This window comes from Anoplophora glabripennis, unplaced genomic scaffold, assembly GCF_000390285.2.
Source record: "Anoplophora glabripennis isolate ALB-LARVAE unplaced genomic scaffold, Agla_2.0 scaffold57, whole genome shotgun sequence".
Classification (NCBI taxonomy): domain Eukaryota; kingdom Metazoa; phylum Arthropoda; class Insecta; order Coleoptera; family Cerambycidae; genus Anoplophora; species Anoplophora glabripennis.
In genome coordinates this window covers 473580-494854 of record NW_019416296.1, presented here as the reverse complement: position 1 = coordinate 494854, position 21275 = coordinate 473580, and the positions used below count along the sequence as shown (strand labels likewise).

At 31.3% G+C, this 21275-nt stretch overlaps 2 protein-coding genes across 2 annotated transcripts; both read left to right on the top strand.

The window, feature by feature from the left end:
• Positions 1-1492: 1492 nt before the first annotated feature.
• LOC108917506 (nose resistant to fluoxetine protein 6-like) lies at positions 1493-8199 on the top strand. The gene is made up of 9 exons (XM_023453963.1): positions 1493-1501; positions 3133-3350; positions 3407-3486; positions 3636-3832; positions 3908-4065; positions 4174-4270; positions 4400-4735; positions 8037-8132; positions 8194-8199. Exons 1-9 carry the CDS (start codon positions 1493-1495, stop codon positions 8197-8199), a joined length of 1197 nt encoding a protein of 398 aa, XP_023309731.1.
• LOC108917523 lies at positions 8155-12085 on the top strand. The gene is made up of 2 exons (XM_018724157.1): positions 8155-8369; positions 11780-12085. Exons 1-2 carry the CDS (start codon positions 8199-8201, stop codon positions 11960-11962), a joined length of 354 nt encoding a protein of 117 aa, XP_018579673.1. The 5' UTR covers positions 8155-8198; the 3' UTR covers positions 11963-12085.
• Positions 12086-21275: the final 9190 nt, after the last annotated feature.

The window sequence follows — 21275 nt, the reverse complement described above, 5'->3', positions numbered from 1 at the left end:
CAGTGGTGGGGGGAGCAAACACACAGCTACTCCTTTTCTTAAAAAAACGGTATTCTGGCTGTTCTATTTAATATTTCGTAATAAACTTGAGCTCGTTGCAAACTAGAAAACTTTCTATTGCACCATAAAATGACACGGATAAATATCCTACTTTTGAACTTAAAACATGATATGAAATTTTTTAAATTTGGAATTACACTATAACTTACGCGAAAATAAATGAAAATTACATAACACCATTAATTTTTTTCTTATTATTTTGACATGTAGAATCCACTCCTGAAGTCTGGTGCGATTCTCCGCACTCACCCTGTATAATATTTCCTTAATTATTACTTACCTCGTCCTAGAAAAATTTCAACTAACAACTCCCAAAAATTAAAGAATTATATGAACGCATCTTTCGCTATGTAACAAAATGTACTCTGGACCACACTCTTTTAGTTTTCTTTTTACTTTCTTTTCCCACAATATTTGTGTTATTCCAAGACCTTTTTACCACGTATGTTCCCAATATAAATATAAATTCCCAATCAAATAAAAATAGTAAGTGAAGATGCCACAAATAAATATCTAATTACAAGCAATATGAATGAATTGATTGCAAAAAGAATGTTACAGTATTGTTGTAAATACTATATCAACATATATGAGCAGAAAATTCCTCATAACTAATTAATACATCATTAAAAAATGCTGCCCTTAATTCGTTGTGTATTGTCTATCAATAAATCAACTTAGCATATCCACCATGTAGGCATTTATAGCCCAACCCTACATATGACCATAACGTGTAAAATTTCATGAAAATTAAAACATCTCAAGGAAAACGATGTGTTCATAAAAACGTATGAATTTCTTATGAGTTTGTACTTGCTTTGTAGCATGAGTAGCTAAATTATTCCTTATTAATTTATTATTATTATAAAAGAATATGACGTCAATTTTTGCAGAATAATACAATAATGCTAGTCAATTATTATAGAATAATTAATTGTCGTCATACATTTGTATAGAACGTCATCCTTACCGTTCAATATAATGAACGCAAATAGAAAAAATGCATGTCATTCTAAAGTTTCTTATGTTATTTATTATACAAGGTGTGCCATTAACGGTGCCAAAATATTAACTACATATTTAACTCACCAAAAGTAATAACGTTTGTTTAATAACTTTTTCGAAAACCCCTAGTTTTTATTTTACATTTTCGTTACCTACCACAATCTTTATTCATTCTCATATAGTTCGTTAACGTATAAAATGAAATGGAATACACCAGCTATTTCAAATGACTCCACAAATACACGTTGCACCGATTGAAATCCGTAGATCGCGCTGGTCATGCAACTGGCCCGTTTTGACCAATCCACCATCCAACAAGATGCTGATTTTACAAATATTGAATAATTAAGGTTTTATGGCATGAAATCATCAAGATACTATTTGTTTCGACGAATTTCCAGCGAGATTATTAGTATTCATACTTACGATGAGATTGGTGAGAGGGTAGTTTGAGTCTGAAGTAAATCCTCTCCTTAAAAAATTGAAGCCTAAATTTACAATGTAGTCTGATTTCATATCCCATATTTTCTTTTCCGCGACTGCGTTTCAATTTTTGTTTCACCCATAATTGTATTGTTTAATCTTGTCTTTAAAATATAAAGTTTATAAAACTTCCAAGACATCTAAATTAATTCCAATTTTTAAGAAAGATGATAAGAAATGCAAAACAAGTCAATTATGACTAATAATAATCTTGTTGAAGTTTTTGAATTTATTATAAAAGGGGAGGTCTATTGTCACAAGTCTTTTACTCTAATGCACAAGTTGATGTCATCTATATGGATTTCAGTAAGCCATTTGGCAAATTCCTATGGGGTTCTAATGTTGATACTTTCATATATCGGTTTTTCTTCAAATTTTATTAAATTTTGCTTGTCCTGCTAATAGATCTTTATTTGTAGAAAGCAATGGCATTAGAACGAATAAATTTATTATAGCCTCTGGTGTTCCACAGGGTTCAGTTTTGGAACCACTCTTTATCTAATATTTTTAAATGCTATTGCTATAAGCGAATTACTTGAAATGGTACTCTTCTGTAAGCAGTTTGTATATCTGTCTAAACCTTCAGTCAGCACTGAGCTAAGTGAATTCATTGTGTAGATCCAATAAACTCCTTTAAACATTGATAAACGCAACATTGTTAGCTATTGTTTGAAACATAATACCATTCTCTTTGATTATGCTTTGGATAATTCCTCATTGCCTAGAAATAACAGCTTCAAAGGTATCAGGGTTTCTATTTCACTCAAAACTGTCAATGCTCAATGAAACCAATAGGTGTTTTAAGACATTAAGCTTTACCCAGTATTTCAGTAACATTGACAGTATTAAAATACTATACAATTCCTTCATTAAACTGAAACTTAAATATGGAGGCGTAGTTTAATGTCCATGTTATAATGTTTGGTTCAGGAAAGATGGTGTTTATCATTGGATAATCCCATGAAGACCTTCTAAATGAACCACTTGAGAAACGTAGAGCAATTAGTGACTTACTTTTTCCATTTAAGTTGTTTCATGGCTTAGTTGATTGTTCAACTTTCACATATCTAGACTCATTAGACTCTCCCTCCCTTCAGTTCGGACTAACAGAAAGAAATTTTCTCCTTTCCTCAGAATTTATACTAATTTTAATATTTCACCTCGATTAAAAAACTAAATTACTCTTTTGGATCAAGTTCAATAATTGTTTTTACTTTTATGTTATTTTAGTTAGTCACACTGTGCAGTTTTATACAACTCATATTTTTATTATTACCTTTCTTTCCTGCCCTATAATTGGATATAGTATGTTAGGAAATAAATATGCGGTTAAAATCTTGGCACTTATTTCTAGGACACCCCGTATATTTACGAACATGTATCTAAGACAAGAAAAAATATAATTTCCATAAATTTTAATTGATTTCGTTCAAAATTATATTTACTTTTAAAAGAATTGCCAACTGGTAATAAAATCCATTAGGTTCATAGACTGAACTGAACTATGGTTTTCTTTTAATGTTGATTCTTGAACAAATACATCAAAGCGTTCATGTAGACTATTAATAACTGTTATTTTTATAGAATTATAAAGATATTTCCAAGCAGCCAAGGAATATAGCAAAATTAGGATGGTGCATTCCCGCCTCTTGTTCCCCTTCGGAACTGGAGAAGTATTTAAATGAAAATTTGAATCACTCTTTGGGTGAAGGAAATGTAACATACAGTTCTCGAGTTCTTAAAGATCTTTGTAGGACTTCAAATGAAGGAAGAAGTTTGGATAGCGTGGACCTAGCATTTTGGTAATGTAAACAATCACAATCATGGTAGTTTTTTAATTTTTATTAAATCATTTTAGCATAACGGTGCTGGTGTTGACCATATTGGTCACCGCTTCCACGTTCTGGGATTTTAAATGTCATGGGCATCAAAACAGAGGTAAAATATAAAAGTTTATGCATAATTTTCACATTCAAAAATAGAGTATGACTAACAATTTGTAGAAGAACACACTCTGTCCTTAAAAACGTTTAAAATAAAGTAAATGCTATTGAATATTCCATTATGATAGCGCTGTTTTGTTTTAGAAACCATCAGTCAGAAGCTTTTTATGGCGTTTTCAGCTAGGAAGAACTTTTTGGATTTGAACAAGCTTGAAAGTTCGGACAAAGCTCTAAGCATTCTCTATGGGATAAAGACCTTTTCAATATTCATGATTATTATCGATCATAGATTCGCTTACTTCATCATGTCTATTGTTTCAAACGTTGATTACATCGAAGGGGTAATTACAGCTAAATATATGAAGAAATTCACAATTAACGTTAAGCGCATCTTCTGATATTCTGATACTTTGTAGATGTACAGAAATCCACTAGTCAGCTATATTTTTCATGGAGACCTATTCGTGGATACATTCTTCGTCATAAGTGGAGTTTTGGTCGTTTATAGCTTGATGGGTGTATATGATAAAAAGATTATTAATCCAGGTTTAATAATATTTATGCGATACATAAGGTGAAATAACCGACGTTCTTATTAACTTTTTTCTCTGATAGTCATTATTGTTATAAATAATACAGAGAAAACATTTTGCTAAAGTACTTTTTTACCTTTTTGAATCAGATTGACGCCAGCCTATGCCTTTGTCATCTTCTACTACTGCTCTCTCTTGTACCACTCTGGTGACGGACCTTTATGGAAATCAATTGTAGGTCCGGAGGTAAATGATTGCAGAAAAAATTGGTGGACGAATCTGTTGTACTTGAATACTTATATTAACTCAGAGCATATGGTACTATTACAAACTAAATTTGTCAGGTATAAACCATACATTTTACTTACATTTTAGTGCATGGTGCATTCATGGTACTTACCCTGTGACTTCCACTTCTTCGTACTAGCTGTAGGACTGGTGCTGTTAATGAAGAAACAGAAGAAACTGGGTATAAGTGTTTTCTTCACCCTTGCTATCGTTTCAGTGTTGATACCATTTGGCCTGAAATACATATACAAGAGGCCGGCGTTTTTCAGATTCTTCCCAACTAAAATGCTAAACGTTAAAGCAGACAAGGACTTTACCTTGACTTATACTAAGTCTCACGCTAGAGCGACTACATATTTCATTGGAATGTTTGCTGGATACCTTTATTACCAATTGAAGGGTGTTGAATATAAAATTTCTAGAGTAAGTATAGATAATACAGAAATGTATTTTGATGTTGGTTTTTGATTCGTAGAGGTTGTTTTATGACGAACTCTACGGATATTTAAAGTACAGAATGACTAGTTAGAAAAAAGTGTTGGAAATTTGTAAGGTTATCCCCTAAATCCTCAGGGTTATAGGATTTTACTGATAATTCAAAAGTTAAATGTAGCAAAAAATTTAGATGTTTAATATTTGTCACTGGTTCATGTATTTTCAATATGATATATGACGTAACAAAAGAACTTTTCCTAATAATGTCCTGGAACTTTGGAAATCTGACTTCAACAGTCTGTTAGTTTTCAGTGGTATATGGTGTATAAAAAAATTAATGAATTTGTACAAATAGTTCAAATACTTAATATCTTCAAACATGCTCTGTATAGAAACTTCAATCTTTTGGTCTACAAATCATAATGAAAGGACAAATTTTCAATTATACAGTAAGTAATTTGTTCCTACTTGCTCTCATTTTTGTTTTTTAAAGAAATATATGTCTATTCTATATAATCCAATAAAGATGTCATTTTATTAAAAAAAAATCCAAACAGGACGATTTATTCAGGGTTTTCATTGTCAGTGTTGCGAGAAACAACTACTCCGAGGGCTATATGTCCCTACCGGCATTGAATTATACCCGCAACACCTAGTGCAACAGCTAGGATCGTTCGTCAGTTTAACCCACCAGACACAGACCGGTTTCGGACTTATTAGTCCTCATCAGTGTGCCATAAGTGAGACAACCGACCAATTCAGGGTTGCTTGGAGACTGCATCCTGAGTATCCAACCAAAACATAACAATGGAACTGGTACGACTTGCCCTTGTAAACATTTTTTTTAGTAACTTTAATAAAAGTTAGAGAGGTATAAATGCTCTAAAATTTTAGTCATCCTCTTTTCCTAGAAGGCTCAGGTTAATTCCTCTCTTCAAAAGTGCTTTGTCAAAGAAACAGATAACTTTGAAATACCGAAAAAAAATCTACGCCCTTGACTTCTGATAAAGATTTTAGAAGGCTCAGGTTAATTCACCTCTTCAAAAGTGCTTTGTCAGAGAAACAGATAACATTGAAATACCTAAAAAAAAATCTACGCCCTTGACTTCTGATAAGGATTTTTATTAATTCATTCCAATTTTCGAGTTTTTCGATTTTTTTAAATTCATTTTTTGCGACATGTTATTTTCAAACTACCCAATTTTTTTATGTCAGTATAGGTGAATAGCAGAAAAAATCGTGTTTTCGTGTTTTAAAAATTTTTATTTGTTAAATATAACTGGAATACCGGATTGTGGATAAGCATACGTTATTAAAATAATTATTTTTGTTATTTTATAACGTCGACATAAAAAAAATAAAATAAAAAATACTTACTAATTTGATAGATGTGAATATTAAGTTTTTAATAAAACATATTTGTTTGGTTTTACGACTTTCTACCTCAAATGTTTTCGCTGCGGTGTGTTTGTGTGTCTTCATTGTTAAATTTTTTTGGGAATAAAAAAAACATTGTTTTATGAATCAAGAAAGTTGAGATTTGACAACAATACATGCTGTAGTTTAATAAAAGTTAGAGAGGTATAAATGCTCTAAAATTTTAATCATCCTCTTTTCCTAGAAGGCTCAGGTTAATTCACCTCTTCAAAAGTGCTTTGTCAGAGAAACAGATAACATTGAAATACCTAAAAAAAAATCTACGCCCTTGACTTCTGATAAGGATTTTTATTAATTCATTCCAATTTTCGAGTTTTTCGATTTTTTTAAATTCATTTTTTGCGACATGTTATTTTCAAACTACCCAATTTTTTTATGTCAGTATAGGTGAATAGCAGAAAAAATCGTGTTTTCGTGTTTTAAAAATTTTTATTTGTTAAATATAACTGGAATACCGGATTGTGGATAAGCATACGTTATTAAAATAATTATTTTTGTTATTTTATAACGTCGACATAAAAAAAATAAAATAAAAAATACTTACTAATTTGATAGATGTGAATATTAAGTTTTTAATAAAACATATTTGTTTGGTTTTACGACTTTCTACCTCAAATGTTTTCGCTGCGGTGTGTTTGTGTGTCTTCATTGTTAAATTTTTTTGGGAATAAAAAAAACATTGTTTTATGAATCAAGAAAGTTGAGATTTGACAACAATACATGCTGTAGTTTAATAAAAGTTAGAGAGGTATAAATGCTCTAAAATTTTAATCATCCTCTTTTCCTAGAAGGCTCAGGTTAATTCACCTCTTCAAAAGTGCTTTGTCAAAGAAACAGATAACATTGAAATACCGAAAAAAAAATCTACGCCCTTGACTTCTGATAAAGATTTTTATTAATTCATTCCAATTTTCGAGTTTTTCGATTTTTTTAAATTCATTTTTTGCGACATGTTATTTTCAAACTACCCAATTTTTTAATGTCAGTACAGGTGAATAGCAGAAAAAATCGTGTTTTCGTGTTTTAAAAATTTCTATTTGTTAAATATTAACTGGAATACCGGATTGTGGATGAGCATACGTTATTAAAATAATTATTTTTGTTATTTTATAACGTCGACATAATAAAAATTAAATAAAAAATACTTACTAATTTGATAGATGTGAATATTAACTTTTTAATAAAACATATTTGTTTGGTAAATTTACGACTTTCTACCTCAAATGTTTTCGCTGCGGTCTGTTTGTGTGTCTTCATTGTTAAATTTTTTTGGGAATAAAAAAAACATTCTTATATGAATCAAGAAGGATGAGATTTGACAACAATACATGCGGTAGTTTGTTAAATGTTGCACTAGCCTGTGTAGTGGCAGGTTATTAAAGTTGTATAATCAAAAAATTAGGTTTTCACGTCGAAATTTGTGAAAATAAAAAATGTATTTATTTCCAAATTCCCCGTATAAATATGACGCAATTTTAAGTTACCTACATCTTGTATTAATCTAGTAGTTACATAATCTGCTGCCTTATCCAGCTCATAATTTACAAAAAAATAAATTTATTTTGAAAAATTAAAAAATACAGTGAAAATCGTTATTAAAATATCAAGGAAATCATACTTGTAGATTAAGTTTGCTTCATGATGTTTGTTTTGTCAAATAACTTAATGCGGGTTCTAAAATATTAGGAATTTAATCAAACGGGTCTATGAAAATAATTTGATGACGTCATCAAACTATTTTGATCAAACAAATTTGAAGAAACTTTGTTAGTCTGACACGGCCTTTCAAATCTATTGTAATGGCTTTAATAAATAAATGGCCAGCAATTTTTCAGTTTGTTTATTCTTTCAGTTATACTCTACGATTCTGGCACTAATTTCCTCGTTTTTACTCCTGGCCTGCATGTTTGCCGGATCCGTGTACTATGACCCTTTCCACACCTACAACGCCCTAGAATCCGCCACTTACGGTGCCTTACATAGAGGCGTGTGGGCTCTCGGGACGTTAGGGATAATGTTTGCCACCAGTTATGGAACCCTTGAATTTCTGCACAAATGCTTGTCTTGGAGGTGCTGGATCCCATTGAGCAAACTGGTTTATGGAGCTTACTTAGCCCATTACGCCATCCAGACCAGAGCAGCGTACAATACCGTTAATTCCAGTGAGTTCAACTTCTTTGATATTGTGAGTATTCCTCCTAGTGATGTGTTAAATTAGTGGCGCGTTTTAATATGGTAACGTCTTTGGTAAATCTGAAAAACCTGAAAAATGTCTTTTAATTATGTTAAAACTATTACCTATTGAACTTATTCTTTTATACAGGGTCGTTGATATACAGGGTGTCTCCGAAAGGTTGGGAAACCGGAGATACTGGTGGCCAAAATAAGTCGATTGAGCCAAATATGCCTTATGCAAATGTTGCTGGTTTCAAACATACAGAGCGTTCAATGTTTGAATATTATTTTGCAATTTCTGAATAATTTTGAAAACTGTCTGAATATGAACATAAAAATTGACACTATTAAGTTTTTTGATATGACAAATAAGAATTTTAGCTAATTTTGGCTTTTCTTATTTATTTATTTATTTATTTATTTATTTATTTATTTATTTATTTATTTATGGAGAAGGGGACAAACACAGGCTTTATAGCCCAAAACAATGCCCACGAATTACTTGAAGCTAATTACATATAGAAGTACAGAAATAATTACTATAATAGAAAATATTAATTTACAATAATAGTTCCCTTCAAAGATTTTTTAAAACTAGCAAGCGAGGAGTGAAATATATCTAGAGTATTATAGTACAAGTTAAAATGTCTACATATTCTGTTTATAGGAGAGTTTTGACCAGAATTAGTTCGATAAAAAGTCTCATGAAACAAGTCTAAAGTCTAAAGTCATGTTGTGGTACATGTAAACAGATCAAGGTTAATAAATCTGGAGAATCGATAAAATCATTAAGAAGTTTATACAAAAATACTGATTCGGCAATAATTCTTCGATTCTCCAATGAAATAATATGGAAATGATTCCGTAACATCGAGCTACAATGAAAAGAATACACACCACTCATATCTCATAAATCTATTATGTATGGCCTCAAGTCAAGACTTATATATGGAATATTGAGGACTCCATACAATAGATGCAAAATTGATTTTACTGTGCACACAAGCAAACTGACAATGAAACCAAGCATTTTATTGCTTTTTAAAGTTATGTAATCAATATGTGAAGAAAAACTCATTTTTCTGTCAAAGACAACCCCAAGATCTTTTATTTCTTCAACTTGACTTAAGATATTATTATTAAAGTTATAATTATTAGAGTATATACAGGGTGTATATATATATACGAAAAACTAATATTTGTACAGTGCCGCACAATTTAGGGGGGATAAAAGGTGAAACGACACCTATCGCACGCCACTAAAAGAAGCCAATAAATGGTTTCTGTCATATTTATGTATGCTTTAAGCTAGTAAACAAGTCTGTTGAGTTTGATAAAGAAATATTAACTAATACCGGAGCTACAGGAAAAAATAGTTTATTATTTTTAAATTTCAACGCCCTGTATCTCAAAAATGAGCCGCTTTAGGACATATATTTATTAAGTAAACTGCACTTATTTTTGGATTTTTTACATACCATATCCGTTTGTAACACCTATTCATTAACACCCTGTATATTGGTTATGATTAAAACGAATATGGAAAAATATTTCAGAGTAAATTTTCAAATCGTCTGTGTAGAGTAAAAATTTACAAAATTTGAAACAGTGACGGTTATCGTTGATATAGATTAAAAATAGTAATGGTCCCAAATGTGATCCCTGACGAACACCTAACATTACAACGTAGGGGGGAGATTTGTAACCACTAATAGTTAGCAATTGTGACCTGTTGAAAAATAAGAGGCGTCATTTTGATAAATAGGGGTGCTCATTTTCAACAATTTTTATAGTAATTAGGAATTTTTAGTCCTAAGTAGAGATTTCTTAAATTTCCAATTTTTTCTGTTTTGCTTGTTATTTTCTCTTTAAACGGTTTATGTTTTGTTTTAAAATTAAAGAAAAAGCAACTTTGTTTCATCATGACTTTTTGACTGATCCAGTATAATTAATTTTTCTTTATTTAAACAGATTTTAAAAAAACCTAAAACGTTTATGACTATAATGATTTTTCGATAACTATCTTACTTTAGGAGATAATCGACCGTTTCCATACATATCAGCGACCCTGTATAATACAGGGTGATTCAAAACTTATACATATATAAAAAAAAATTGGACCCTTACAAATACAATTTTGTAAAAAAAAATCAAAAAGAGCAGTTAGAAAATGATTTAAAAATACACTTCTGCACGGCACTGGAAACTGGTCTACTGTAAAACCTGATCTTACACAAGGCAAAGTGTAATAAAAATGGATAAAAACTTAAAAGAATTTCGCAAGGAAATAAATAAATAGAATTTTATAATACCTATTTTATATCAGCAAATTTAACTGATGTTGCCGCTATCGTTTTATTAATTAATGAAATTAATTTGTGGTTTTACTTAATAAACTAATTTGACATAACCTGATGTATACCACCGACGTGTAAACACACTTGGTCCCGTCCTACACAGTTACTACGAATTGAACAAATGTTGTGTTGCTTCACCATAACACAAATGCTTCCCCATAACACAAACGTTGTCTTGCTTCACCAAAAATTAAAACGACATCTATCAATTCCAAGTTGCTATACACGTAAGCCATTTTTGATACTAACTACCAAAAAACTATTGTAAATACTATCGCAATGACATTAATACTAATTGTAAAATCGGAATGACTCTAGAGACTACAGTTGTCCAGCGATGTAATGGTAGAGAGTACTACAACTTCAATAATTTTTGTCTCGGAAACTATAAGGATTTTACAAAAATTTTGTTTACGATATTGACCCCATTTTTTTGGATAAATTGTGAATCACCCTGTATATGCTTTTAATGGAGATAAAAATATTTTTGAAATTAAAAGAAAATTATACAAAAAATAAACCTTTTTATTTATTTAAACTCTGCTCTTTATTTATGGCCAATAATTTTCTCCCGAAGAAGCACTGTTGAGCATTCAGTTCTATTAATGATATAAATTATGGGGATTAAAGTGATACTTTATAATGATTTGCTTTGCTATAACATAAAAACAATTTTTAGAGGCAGGAAGGTACTTAATAATTGAGATGAGGAAAGTAGTACTAAAAGCCTTACTAAAATAATAACAGTTTTACCTAAAACAAGGTTGACAAAGAATTTTCTCCAGGGCTTTGTCGCAGTATTGTTTCCATAAGATGAATAGGATCTATAAGTTTATGGCAACATCGTTGTATGAATAAATACATCATATTCGAAAATGTCGTTTCTTTTACTCTTTACTTTTCGTTATAGAAAAATTCCTGCCTTTACTACTGATAGAAGTTGGGACAAATCCCTCTTTGCCCGATGTATACAAACGTACTACTAACTAAAACCTGTATGTCAATGAAAAAGATACGAAATTTTTTTTTCGTAGATAATTTAATATTCCTCTTATTATTCCAGGTAACTTATGGACTGTCTGATATCATATTGGCGTTCTTATCTGCCTTGGGACTGTACCTTACAGTTGAAGCTCCTACAAGGATAATACTTAAGGTGTTATTATTTCCTAGTAAGCCTGAAAACAAGAAAGACAAGCAAGATGCGGAAGTTCAGGAGCAGGTCAAAAGTGAAACCAGACTTTAAAGTTTCAGCAGCTGCAAGTAAACAAATTTAATAACATCTCAGAGAAATTGGTAGCTATAGATGTCACTCTATGAACGCAGAATGAAACTAAGTAAACGAATTTAAAATAAATGTTATAATTTTTTTGCAGACATTATACACATTTTTTTTCGGTAATTTAAATTTAAATTGATATAAAAATTGGAAACTTAGTACTACTTTTTCTTAGAACTATGAAGTAGATGAAATAAGCTACTACTGTTTAGATCACTAATCGATTAATAACAAAATAAAATTTGCTTTAAGTTATCTGATTTTAACTTGTGATAAAGTTATCATCTCATTCTAAGTAGTATTCAAAATGAGATATGGATGAACGATGTAACATGGTGTGGGGTTATATTTGTATATCTGCTAAAAGACACATATATGTATTTTAATTTTTAGACATATTTAACCATTATGTTATGCATTAAACAATATTTTGTCATAACATTTCTTTTAATTTCCCATTTAAAATAGTCGAGAAAACAAAAAAAAGAAACGAAATGTCTTATCCAAATATGTAAAAAAATATAGAGGGTTTTCAATTAAAACAAAAAACTGGTGTACAACACTCCACAACTGAAAATTATAGTCTTTCTAAGGCATTAATGTATTTAATATACCGATGAAAAATAAAATGCAAAGCACATAGAGTTATACTAAGATACAGTCTTGTTACAAATTAATTATTTTTGCTTTAAAAAATATACCTACACAGGCTGTTGCAAATTCTCTTCTCACTACAGGGGTCTCGGAAAGGTAAGAGATACGATCTAGCTTAAATGGGGGCGAAGTTGCGTAATCAAGGGGCCAACATTATGCCTCTGAAAAATCAAGGTTAAACATGATTAGTTTTCGAAATATTTGAAAAAATACGAAATTTTGGAAAACCGTTTTTGTCTCAGTTCAGCCTTGCTTGAGGTGATATTGAAAAAATAAGAACACTTTCCCATTGCAACATTTTGCCCTCTGTTAATCATTTTTTATACAGTGTGTTTCACTTAAAGTCAGGACACCTCCGTATTTGGGATGGCGTTGGCCGATTTCCAAAATTCTTTTTTTTTTGTGGTAGTACTCAGAAAGGCCTACTTTTCGATATTATATTTTTTGACATGTGATCTTTTCTACGGCGTACTATCATTAAGAAAAGACGCTCAAAAATTAAAAAACATATTAGGCATTTTTTTAAGAAAGAAATGGATAACATTTTCGATTTGATCACACCTCAAAACACTAAAAACAAAATTGCATTATTGTAGCTTTTACAGAGTGTTCACAAAATAGGTGCAAACTTCGAAAAATTTCACTAATTCCAGAATATCCTGTATTAACAGTAGAAAATATTTTCAAGGCATTTTCTCATAATTTTATTAACCGAAGGTATATCCATGCAGTTTCATTGATTTCACTCATACAGGGTGCTCACAATTGGACAAGTCCGTATTTAAAAAAATGAAGGTTGATGATGGTCCTGGAATGAAAGAAATTTTATTACATTCTTTACAAGCCTTCGTGGCACCCAATACTGTACTGCCTCAGCTTGAACCAGATTCTGACGATTTGTCTTGATAAATTCATCTTCAATGTACCCACTTGTCCCAAAATTCAGGAAATAGGATAAAGCTCCCAAGTGTCAAAATTGGTCTACCCTGTACAATTACTATACACATAACTAATTTTAAAAACTATTTTTTTCAATTATTTTTATTTTTTATTATGTACGTTTTGTAAAACAGCAAATATAATTATTTTAAAACATAAATTAGTTTTATTAAAGTATCTACATACTAATATTAGTCAATATTTAATCATTCAAATAAACAATTTTGACTTTCTTGACACAATAGGATGTTTTTTTAATGTTCGGCGCTTCGACCACAGTGATATCAAAAAAGTATGGTGACATTAAAATAACCCGTCGCTATATTGTACAAAAGTATTTTGCGTTAAAGAAATTATTTTCCATCATAGTTTGGCTTTCTAAAGTGATGATACAAGGAACTAAGCTAATCCCGAGTGGCCCGGTTTATGCCATTCAGTAGCGGTGTAAGCAAGAACTTAAGTGTAGTTGAAAATCGACTATTTATTTAATAATAAAAAAAAGAATTTCAGATTAGTATTCTATGGAACACGTAGGTACTAGGTATTACCTAAAAAAAACTGACTGACTTAAAGTTTCACCTATGTAATATCTAACTAAATAGAATCTGAAACATTTCAAATTATCATATTTTTTAAATATTTAAAGGAAGGTAAGTAATACCACTTTTTCATAATATCTCTACCACTCATTCTGATCATAAGGATCGACCTAGAAGTCGAAGACTTGTGCGGAAGAGAGGGCGGCATATTATTATTCAGTAGGCCGCGTACATTTAACTGACATAAATTTAATAACATCATTTAGCGTAGGATAAGAATTCGTTACTTTGAACGGTTAGTTTTAGTTTCGAAATTATTACTTGGATAATATCAAACAATAGACAAATTAATTACATTAATAATCCCACTTAACACAATTGCTAGTGGTACCACGTAAAATGAGCTAAAACAGCAAGTACTTATGGAAATTGTTAGTTATTTAACTTAAATGTCTACCAAATTGCGCTGGTCAATGTTTAATCACAAGCTTATTTCTTTGAAAGCAGAGAATTAAGTAAATTTAGCTGTAGCGCATGATTTAGACTATATAGGATGTAACTAAAATATTTGACCCACCCTTAATTGTTCTAGTGGTTTAATGCTTTTGATGGTAATGATTCTATTTCAGAAATTAACAAAAAGTTTCGAATAAATATAGGGCATTCCATGCTAAATCACTGAGGCCGTGACCAGACCATTTTTAATTTTCCTGATTTTTTGATATTATTTAATACCAATTTACAGTAGCTTTCATGAATTTTTTCAAATTTTTATTTCAACCCCTCAAAAGGTTAAGAACTTTTGAATATTTTGGAGAAAATTACCTGTAACTTGGTAAAAACTAAAGATATCATAAACTTTTTTTTTTTTCAATTTAAAAATAAATAAAGCAAAAAAGTGGTTATTGAAAAAGAGTGGCGGTTTTTTTCTTCAAAAAATTCTCAAAAAGAAGTCTTTCAATATGCAAATTTATGAGACAGGTTCTAGAGATTTTTGTTGTAGAAGTAAATCACGATGAGTATAATAGGCCTCTTGCCCATGCCGGATTTTTTATATTAGTTCACATATTTAAATATGGCCTTATTTAAAATTATTAATTATAAAATCTTTTGTGAAAAATTCTACTCGAAAATTGATTAAATCGTACGTTGAAATTTGGTGATGAGCATCCTGTAGGGGCGTGTCGTAGAACGAGTTGCTATTGGTGCGACGTCATGGGTAAGTAAACTGGCCGCTTCACATTACCACATTAGAAAATGATCTCGGTCCTATTACTTCAAAAACATTTATTATTTTTAGTTTACATAATACGATACGATAACGATACGGATGTGCTGTTATATTTATTAACTGGTTTCCTTTCTATTATGTAGGTATACCTAAATATGCACTTATGTAGCAAAATAATTAAGTCTGTGTAGGTATAATATTTAATTTTTACGACGTTTAGTTCAAGTGATCTTTCCTGGGGTAGGATAATATTATTTACTACCTAAATAATATTTTGAATCAAAATTGGTTATTTTAAATAATCATAATTAGTTTTTAGTTTTTTAAAAATTCTTAAGAATATTTGTAACATGACCGAACAAGGTTACGCTAAAGCCCAATCAGACAATTTACCGAATTCCATGACGATTGCGGAGTTTTTCGAAAAGCATTTGATTTTATTCGGCAGAAATAAGGGGAATAAAAGCAAACAGGTATGAAAATGTGATTTATATATAAATTTATTTTAAAATACATTTTTTTCTGGCGTTTTTACTGATGTATTTTCACACATCGGCACAATGCACCAGAAATAGTATTAGACTAGGCGGTATCTGTTTTGGCTTGGGTGAATCGTATATCCACGGACAATTTTGGCTTTCTGGCTATCAAATGTCATTTTTCTATGCTCTCCTAATTGATGGATTCGAATTTTTCAAAAAGCGTTTGAAAGCTTGAGAGCCCTTCTATAAGTGATTAAATTTTCAAGTATCTAAGAGCCTTGGTTCTTGCTGTGCAAAATTTTGAATTTTTCAAAATCTGGATTGCAAAATTGTTATACAAAATCTATCTAACCGATTTTGACGAAATTTGGTGTGATGATTCTGCATAACATGAAGTTTTCGTGAGCCAAGTATGAAAGTCCCAACTCAATTTAAAGACCTCAAAAAGATTCCCTAAAAAGTAATGTTTTCTAACCCCATATTTAGCGATTTTTTCGATTTTTACAATAATAATCATGATTCATTCGATTTGTAACTAGTCATATTCTGTAAAAAATTTAATTACAAACATTTTTTTCCTCTTCCATTTTCGCCTAAAACGAACTTCTGAAAAGAAAAATAGGAAGAAAAATATGACATTTTTCGAATTTTTTTAACATATTGTGCCGCCAAAAGTTAAGCCTACGTTTTTTTATGCGCATAGAAAAATTTTCATTTCTAGTGATATTTGAAAGCCAAAAAGTCAAAAATCTCCGTGGATATACCCAAATATGGACTTTTTGAAATAGATGCTGTCTGGACTATTTATATGGTTTAGAGGGATTTGCCATAGTTAATATAAGTTTAACTTCACAAATTTACAGTATATATAAAGTATCGTACTGCTTATTGTCACCACTCCACACATTTAATAACCAAAGCAGTCAGCTGCACTGTCGAAACGCGTTATTGTATATGTAGCGCTTGTCATTTACTTACCGATGACGTCAACGTGTCGACATCCCAGTCCCTGGCGCTTGCGCGCGAAACGAACCGATTAAAACTTTAATATTTAATAACTTTTTAAAAATAAATTAATATAACAAAACCTTTACACATTGTTTGTAGTATTCAGTGTAGATACAAAAACTATTAGAATATTTTTTTCTGCAAGAGGTCTATTATTGAAAATACCATATTTTATTATTAACTGAATATTCGGTATTTTTTCAATATCAAAAAGTTTGTTTTGCATAAAAAATTGACTTTTTTCAAACTTTAACATATCTCGCAAACATTTGAACTAGAGCTTTTATATTGAGACAAAAGTAATAAATGGTTTATTGTTCAATAAAACCTTTTTAAAACTTTATATTTCTAACAAAAAGTGTTTCATAGAAAATTTCTCCTGTTTGAATTTATTAAACTGCAGAGCAGCTGTTGGGATAGCGGCTACCTGGAGTTTTGTCCAGCACGCAAACTTATTTGTGTTGATCTGCATTAATCTACCTCAAGAATAATAAAATACTTGTTCAAAATATTACCTCAATATATCCTTGTCAGCACTTCCTTCTTGTCTGTGTTTATTTAAACTATTTACCATAGTCCTCGTTGCCTTTTCCCCATAAAGTATTATAGCGCGCTTCAGTCGATTCATTTATATCGAGGAATTAATTAAAATAACTTTCAGAATTGTCATTACATTCGGGAGCTCATTAAAATTGTGATTTACTAGATAACCTCGCATTAATTATTAAATCCTTTAACGTGACAGAAGAATTATAAAGAAGTAAATTTGGAAACACGGTAATTTACTTTCTTTAAATAAAGGGCATATTACTTTAGCCAATGATTCATGTATGAATGCATATTTTAAATGTAACAAGGTTTTCCCCAAAACTAGTTCATTTTCGCAAATTATAACCCTGCTTACGAGACACTGAAGTTAAGTATGCACGTACATATACCCAATTTTGGTAAAATGTTTTAATTGCACTAATGATCTTACTGAGGAAGTTTTTTTGTGTTTCTCAGGGTGGTAAATAAAGAAGTACACCCAACCTTGCATTTTAATAATACATTATTAAAAGCAATGAACTTAGTAACGATTACAAGAAAGTGAGCAAGACATATATTTCCTACTATTACTGAGGATATGTACGTATCAAACTTGATTACCTTTTCAACATGAATATCGTTTCAGACAAATTTTGTCAATCTACAAGAAATTATTAGTTAATTTTTCCAATAAAACTCTTTTTACTTTATTCTATTTTTTCTTTTTTAATTCTATCAGATTAGTCGAACACGAAAAAGCATTTCTGGGGTATGTCTAATATTATCACAATGGAAATTAATTCTTTGTAGCAACTCATCTCTTATCTGTACTGAGGTTGCGTACACTAAACTTTTCAGGTATAAAGTCTGGAGAACGTGGTGGCCAAGAAAGCGGGCCTCCTCTCCCAATGCATTTATTATTAAATACAATGGATAAATAATTTCGTATATCAATATTGAAATGGGGAGGAGCCCCATCGTGCATGAACCAAACGTTTCTTCAGGTGTCTAATGGAACATCTAATAGTGGTTGCAAATTATTTTGCAAAAGCTTCAAATATTGATGTCCATTCAGACGTTCCTCAAAAACGTATGGGCCTATTAAATTATTACCCCAGAAATGCTTTTTCGTGTATAAACAAATAACATTCGTGAATTAGGAAGTGTGTGGAGGTGGAAGGTGCCCGTATTGAAAATGTATTTTGGTAATTCTTCACGGAACTTATTTTTGATACAGGCAGATGGCGACTGTCATCTATGCAAAAATTCCGGGTTGTCAGCCATTGGGCAAAGTCCGTCCCTGGCGTTCTGGACATAATGGAGTTTCACTTAGAACATCAAAAACAAGCTGTACGCATGTGTTATCGATCACCAAATTTGCATCATACTGCAGCTAATAGTTTAGAGACTGTAAATAAAAATAACTTTTTAATTTTTACATTTGAGGGCCCGTAACTTGTTAACGAAGGCCCGTATGAAAAAAATGTATATGAAGAACTGACATTATTTTGACCTGATCTATTTGTACACCACTTTTTTGTTTCAAGTACCGTGACACTCTGTATAAATACAAAAACACATATCTGACATATTGAAATTGTTCAAAGTAATGTAACTTTATAAAGAAATATCCTGTATTGTTATTGTTCTATATTTAGCCCATAGAACAATTGTTTCCTGTAATACCATCACTTAGGAATCTTCCCTATGAGGTTAGATATATTTTCCATGCGTTGAGGTTTGGCCCCGAACAACACTGTATAAGTTCCTCTGAGTCATTTGCAAAGAGGCCACTTGAAAATACAATCGCAAGTAAAATATAAAGATACTAGAAAACATATGATCTGTGTATCGCTGATATTTTTACATATGCCTTTGTCTAGGATGATCTTAGAACAAGAATACATGATATTTCTTTGAAACATTATATTATTTAATAATTTCAATATGTCAGGTATAATATGTGTTTTTGTTATTAAATATTTAGACGTAACATTTTTAATTTCTGTTGTAGATAACTGTTAATGACTAGCTGTTTACGAGATATTGATGGTATGATTCAATGCAATATCATCAGTTGTCTCATTGTCTATATAAGGTTAAATATCTTTTGCATAACTAGATTTTTAGAACACTGTTTTACTTTATTTGATAAGATATTTGAAATAGCTCTATTCAAAATAAAATAAAAATACCAGAGATAATAATAAAATATACAGGGTGTTTATTAAAAATACAGCAAAAATTCAAGGGGTTATTCCCTGGACTATTCTAAGAATATTTTGTCCTTTGATAATTTTTGAAGAGCGGATTGCTCCCAAGATACGGGGCGAGAAAAATGAAAAATTTTATTACCGAAAATTACATGTAAAGCATCGTAATCTACAAGAACTGTTGAAAATGACTGTCGAACTCTGTCAAAAACACCAGGGTCGTTTCTTATTGAGTGAAAATATACCTCCACCAGAACAATTCTACGAGGTTGGAGCCCGGTGAAGAAAAACTTCAGAGCCTTTGATGTAATAGCGATAAGTATTACTTAGTGGATTACATTATTTTTCTTTTCTCACTCATTAATATGTAGGGTTTGTTATAAAACCAACCCAGGTACCATTATTATTATTGGCGTACCATGAATAGTATGTCAGCATACAAGTTTTCTCTAGTTACTAACTACTATTTCCCATGGGATATTTTCTCCCACGAACACATATTTTGCTTTGGCTAAGCCATTTATTATAGATGTTACTTTAATCTGCAGTAATTAAGTGTCTTTTTCTGTATATTAGTTTACCACTATTACTCATTTACATTTAAGCCTCCCATACACCTGAGAACAAATTGCGCAACTGAGACTGTTGTGCAAACAATTGTATAGTATATGGTGTTTGTTTGAGGTGCTGTGCAACTAGTTGCAGAAATTCAAAACTGTTTGAAATTAATTGCACAACGAGTGGCGTTGCGCAACTGTCGCATCGTGTAAGGGCGTAGGTACTCGCGACATATTTTGCAATCACTTTAGTTGTTTTTAAGCGTGATAACATGTGGTTATGGGGTCCATTCGCAAATAATTTTTATAGTCGTGTGGTGAACTCAATTGAAGTTCTTTGAGGAGATTTGCATGGCTAAAAACAGATCTTTTCATAACCACTCTTTCATCCAGACTCTTTGTTTCCTTTTTCTTTTTTTAACACCAACATCCGATGCAATAGAAATTATTATAGCTAAACAGGCTGCGTCGCGAGACATTACCATTAAAACAAGACAAAAGTAACTGGAGTTTGCAAAAAATACGTATAGTGTATGGGGGACCTTGTTTGCACAACGTACGCTTGCACAATTTGTTCGTAAGTGTAAGGGGGCTTTATATTAAATTTCTAAAGTTCATTTACAATTCAGGTAATTTTTTTTTACCCCTCAAAACGTTTGGCCACTGCTGTGGAACTTAGTTCTAGACAGTCTCCTATGCCACCTCAACTTGGAAGGCATCTTTACCATCGCCTATGCAGATGACCTCACTATGCTGATTAGCGGAAAGTTCGAAGGGATCATTCGCCAAAGAATGCAAACAGCCCTAAGAATTATTGGAAAGTGTTGTGAGGACCATGCTCTGTCAGTGAACCCCAGGAAGACGGAAATGGTCCTCTTCACGAGGAAGAGAAAATTGGGGCCAACAAAGGCACCAACTCTCCTAAACACTACGCTAAGCTTTGCATCTGATGTGAAGTACCTAGGGGTTACACTCGATGCAAGGCTAACATGGAATCTTCACTTTGAAAGAAGATTAAAAAAGGCGTACATATCCTATAAGCAGTGCCGCAGAACCGTTGGCGAAACCTGGGGTATGAAACCAAACGTGGTTATGTGGATACTGGATATATACTGCCATAGTGAGGCCA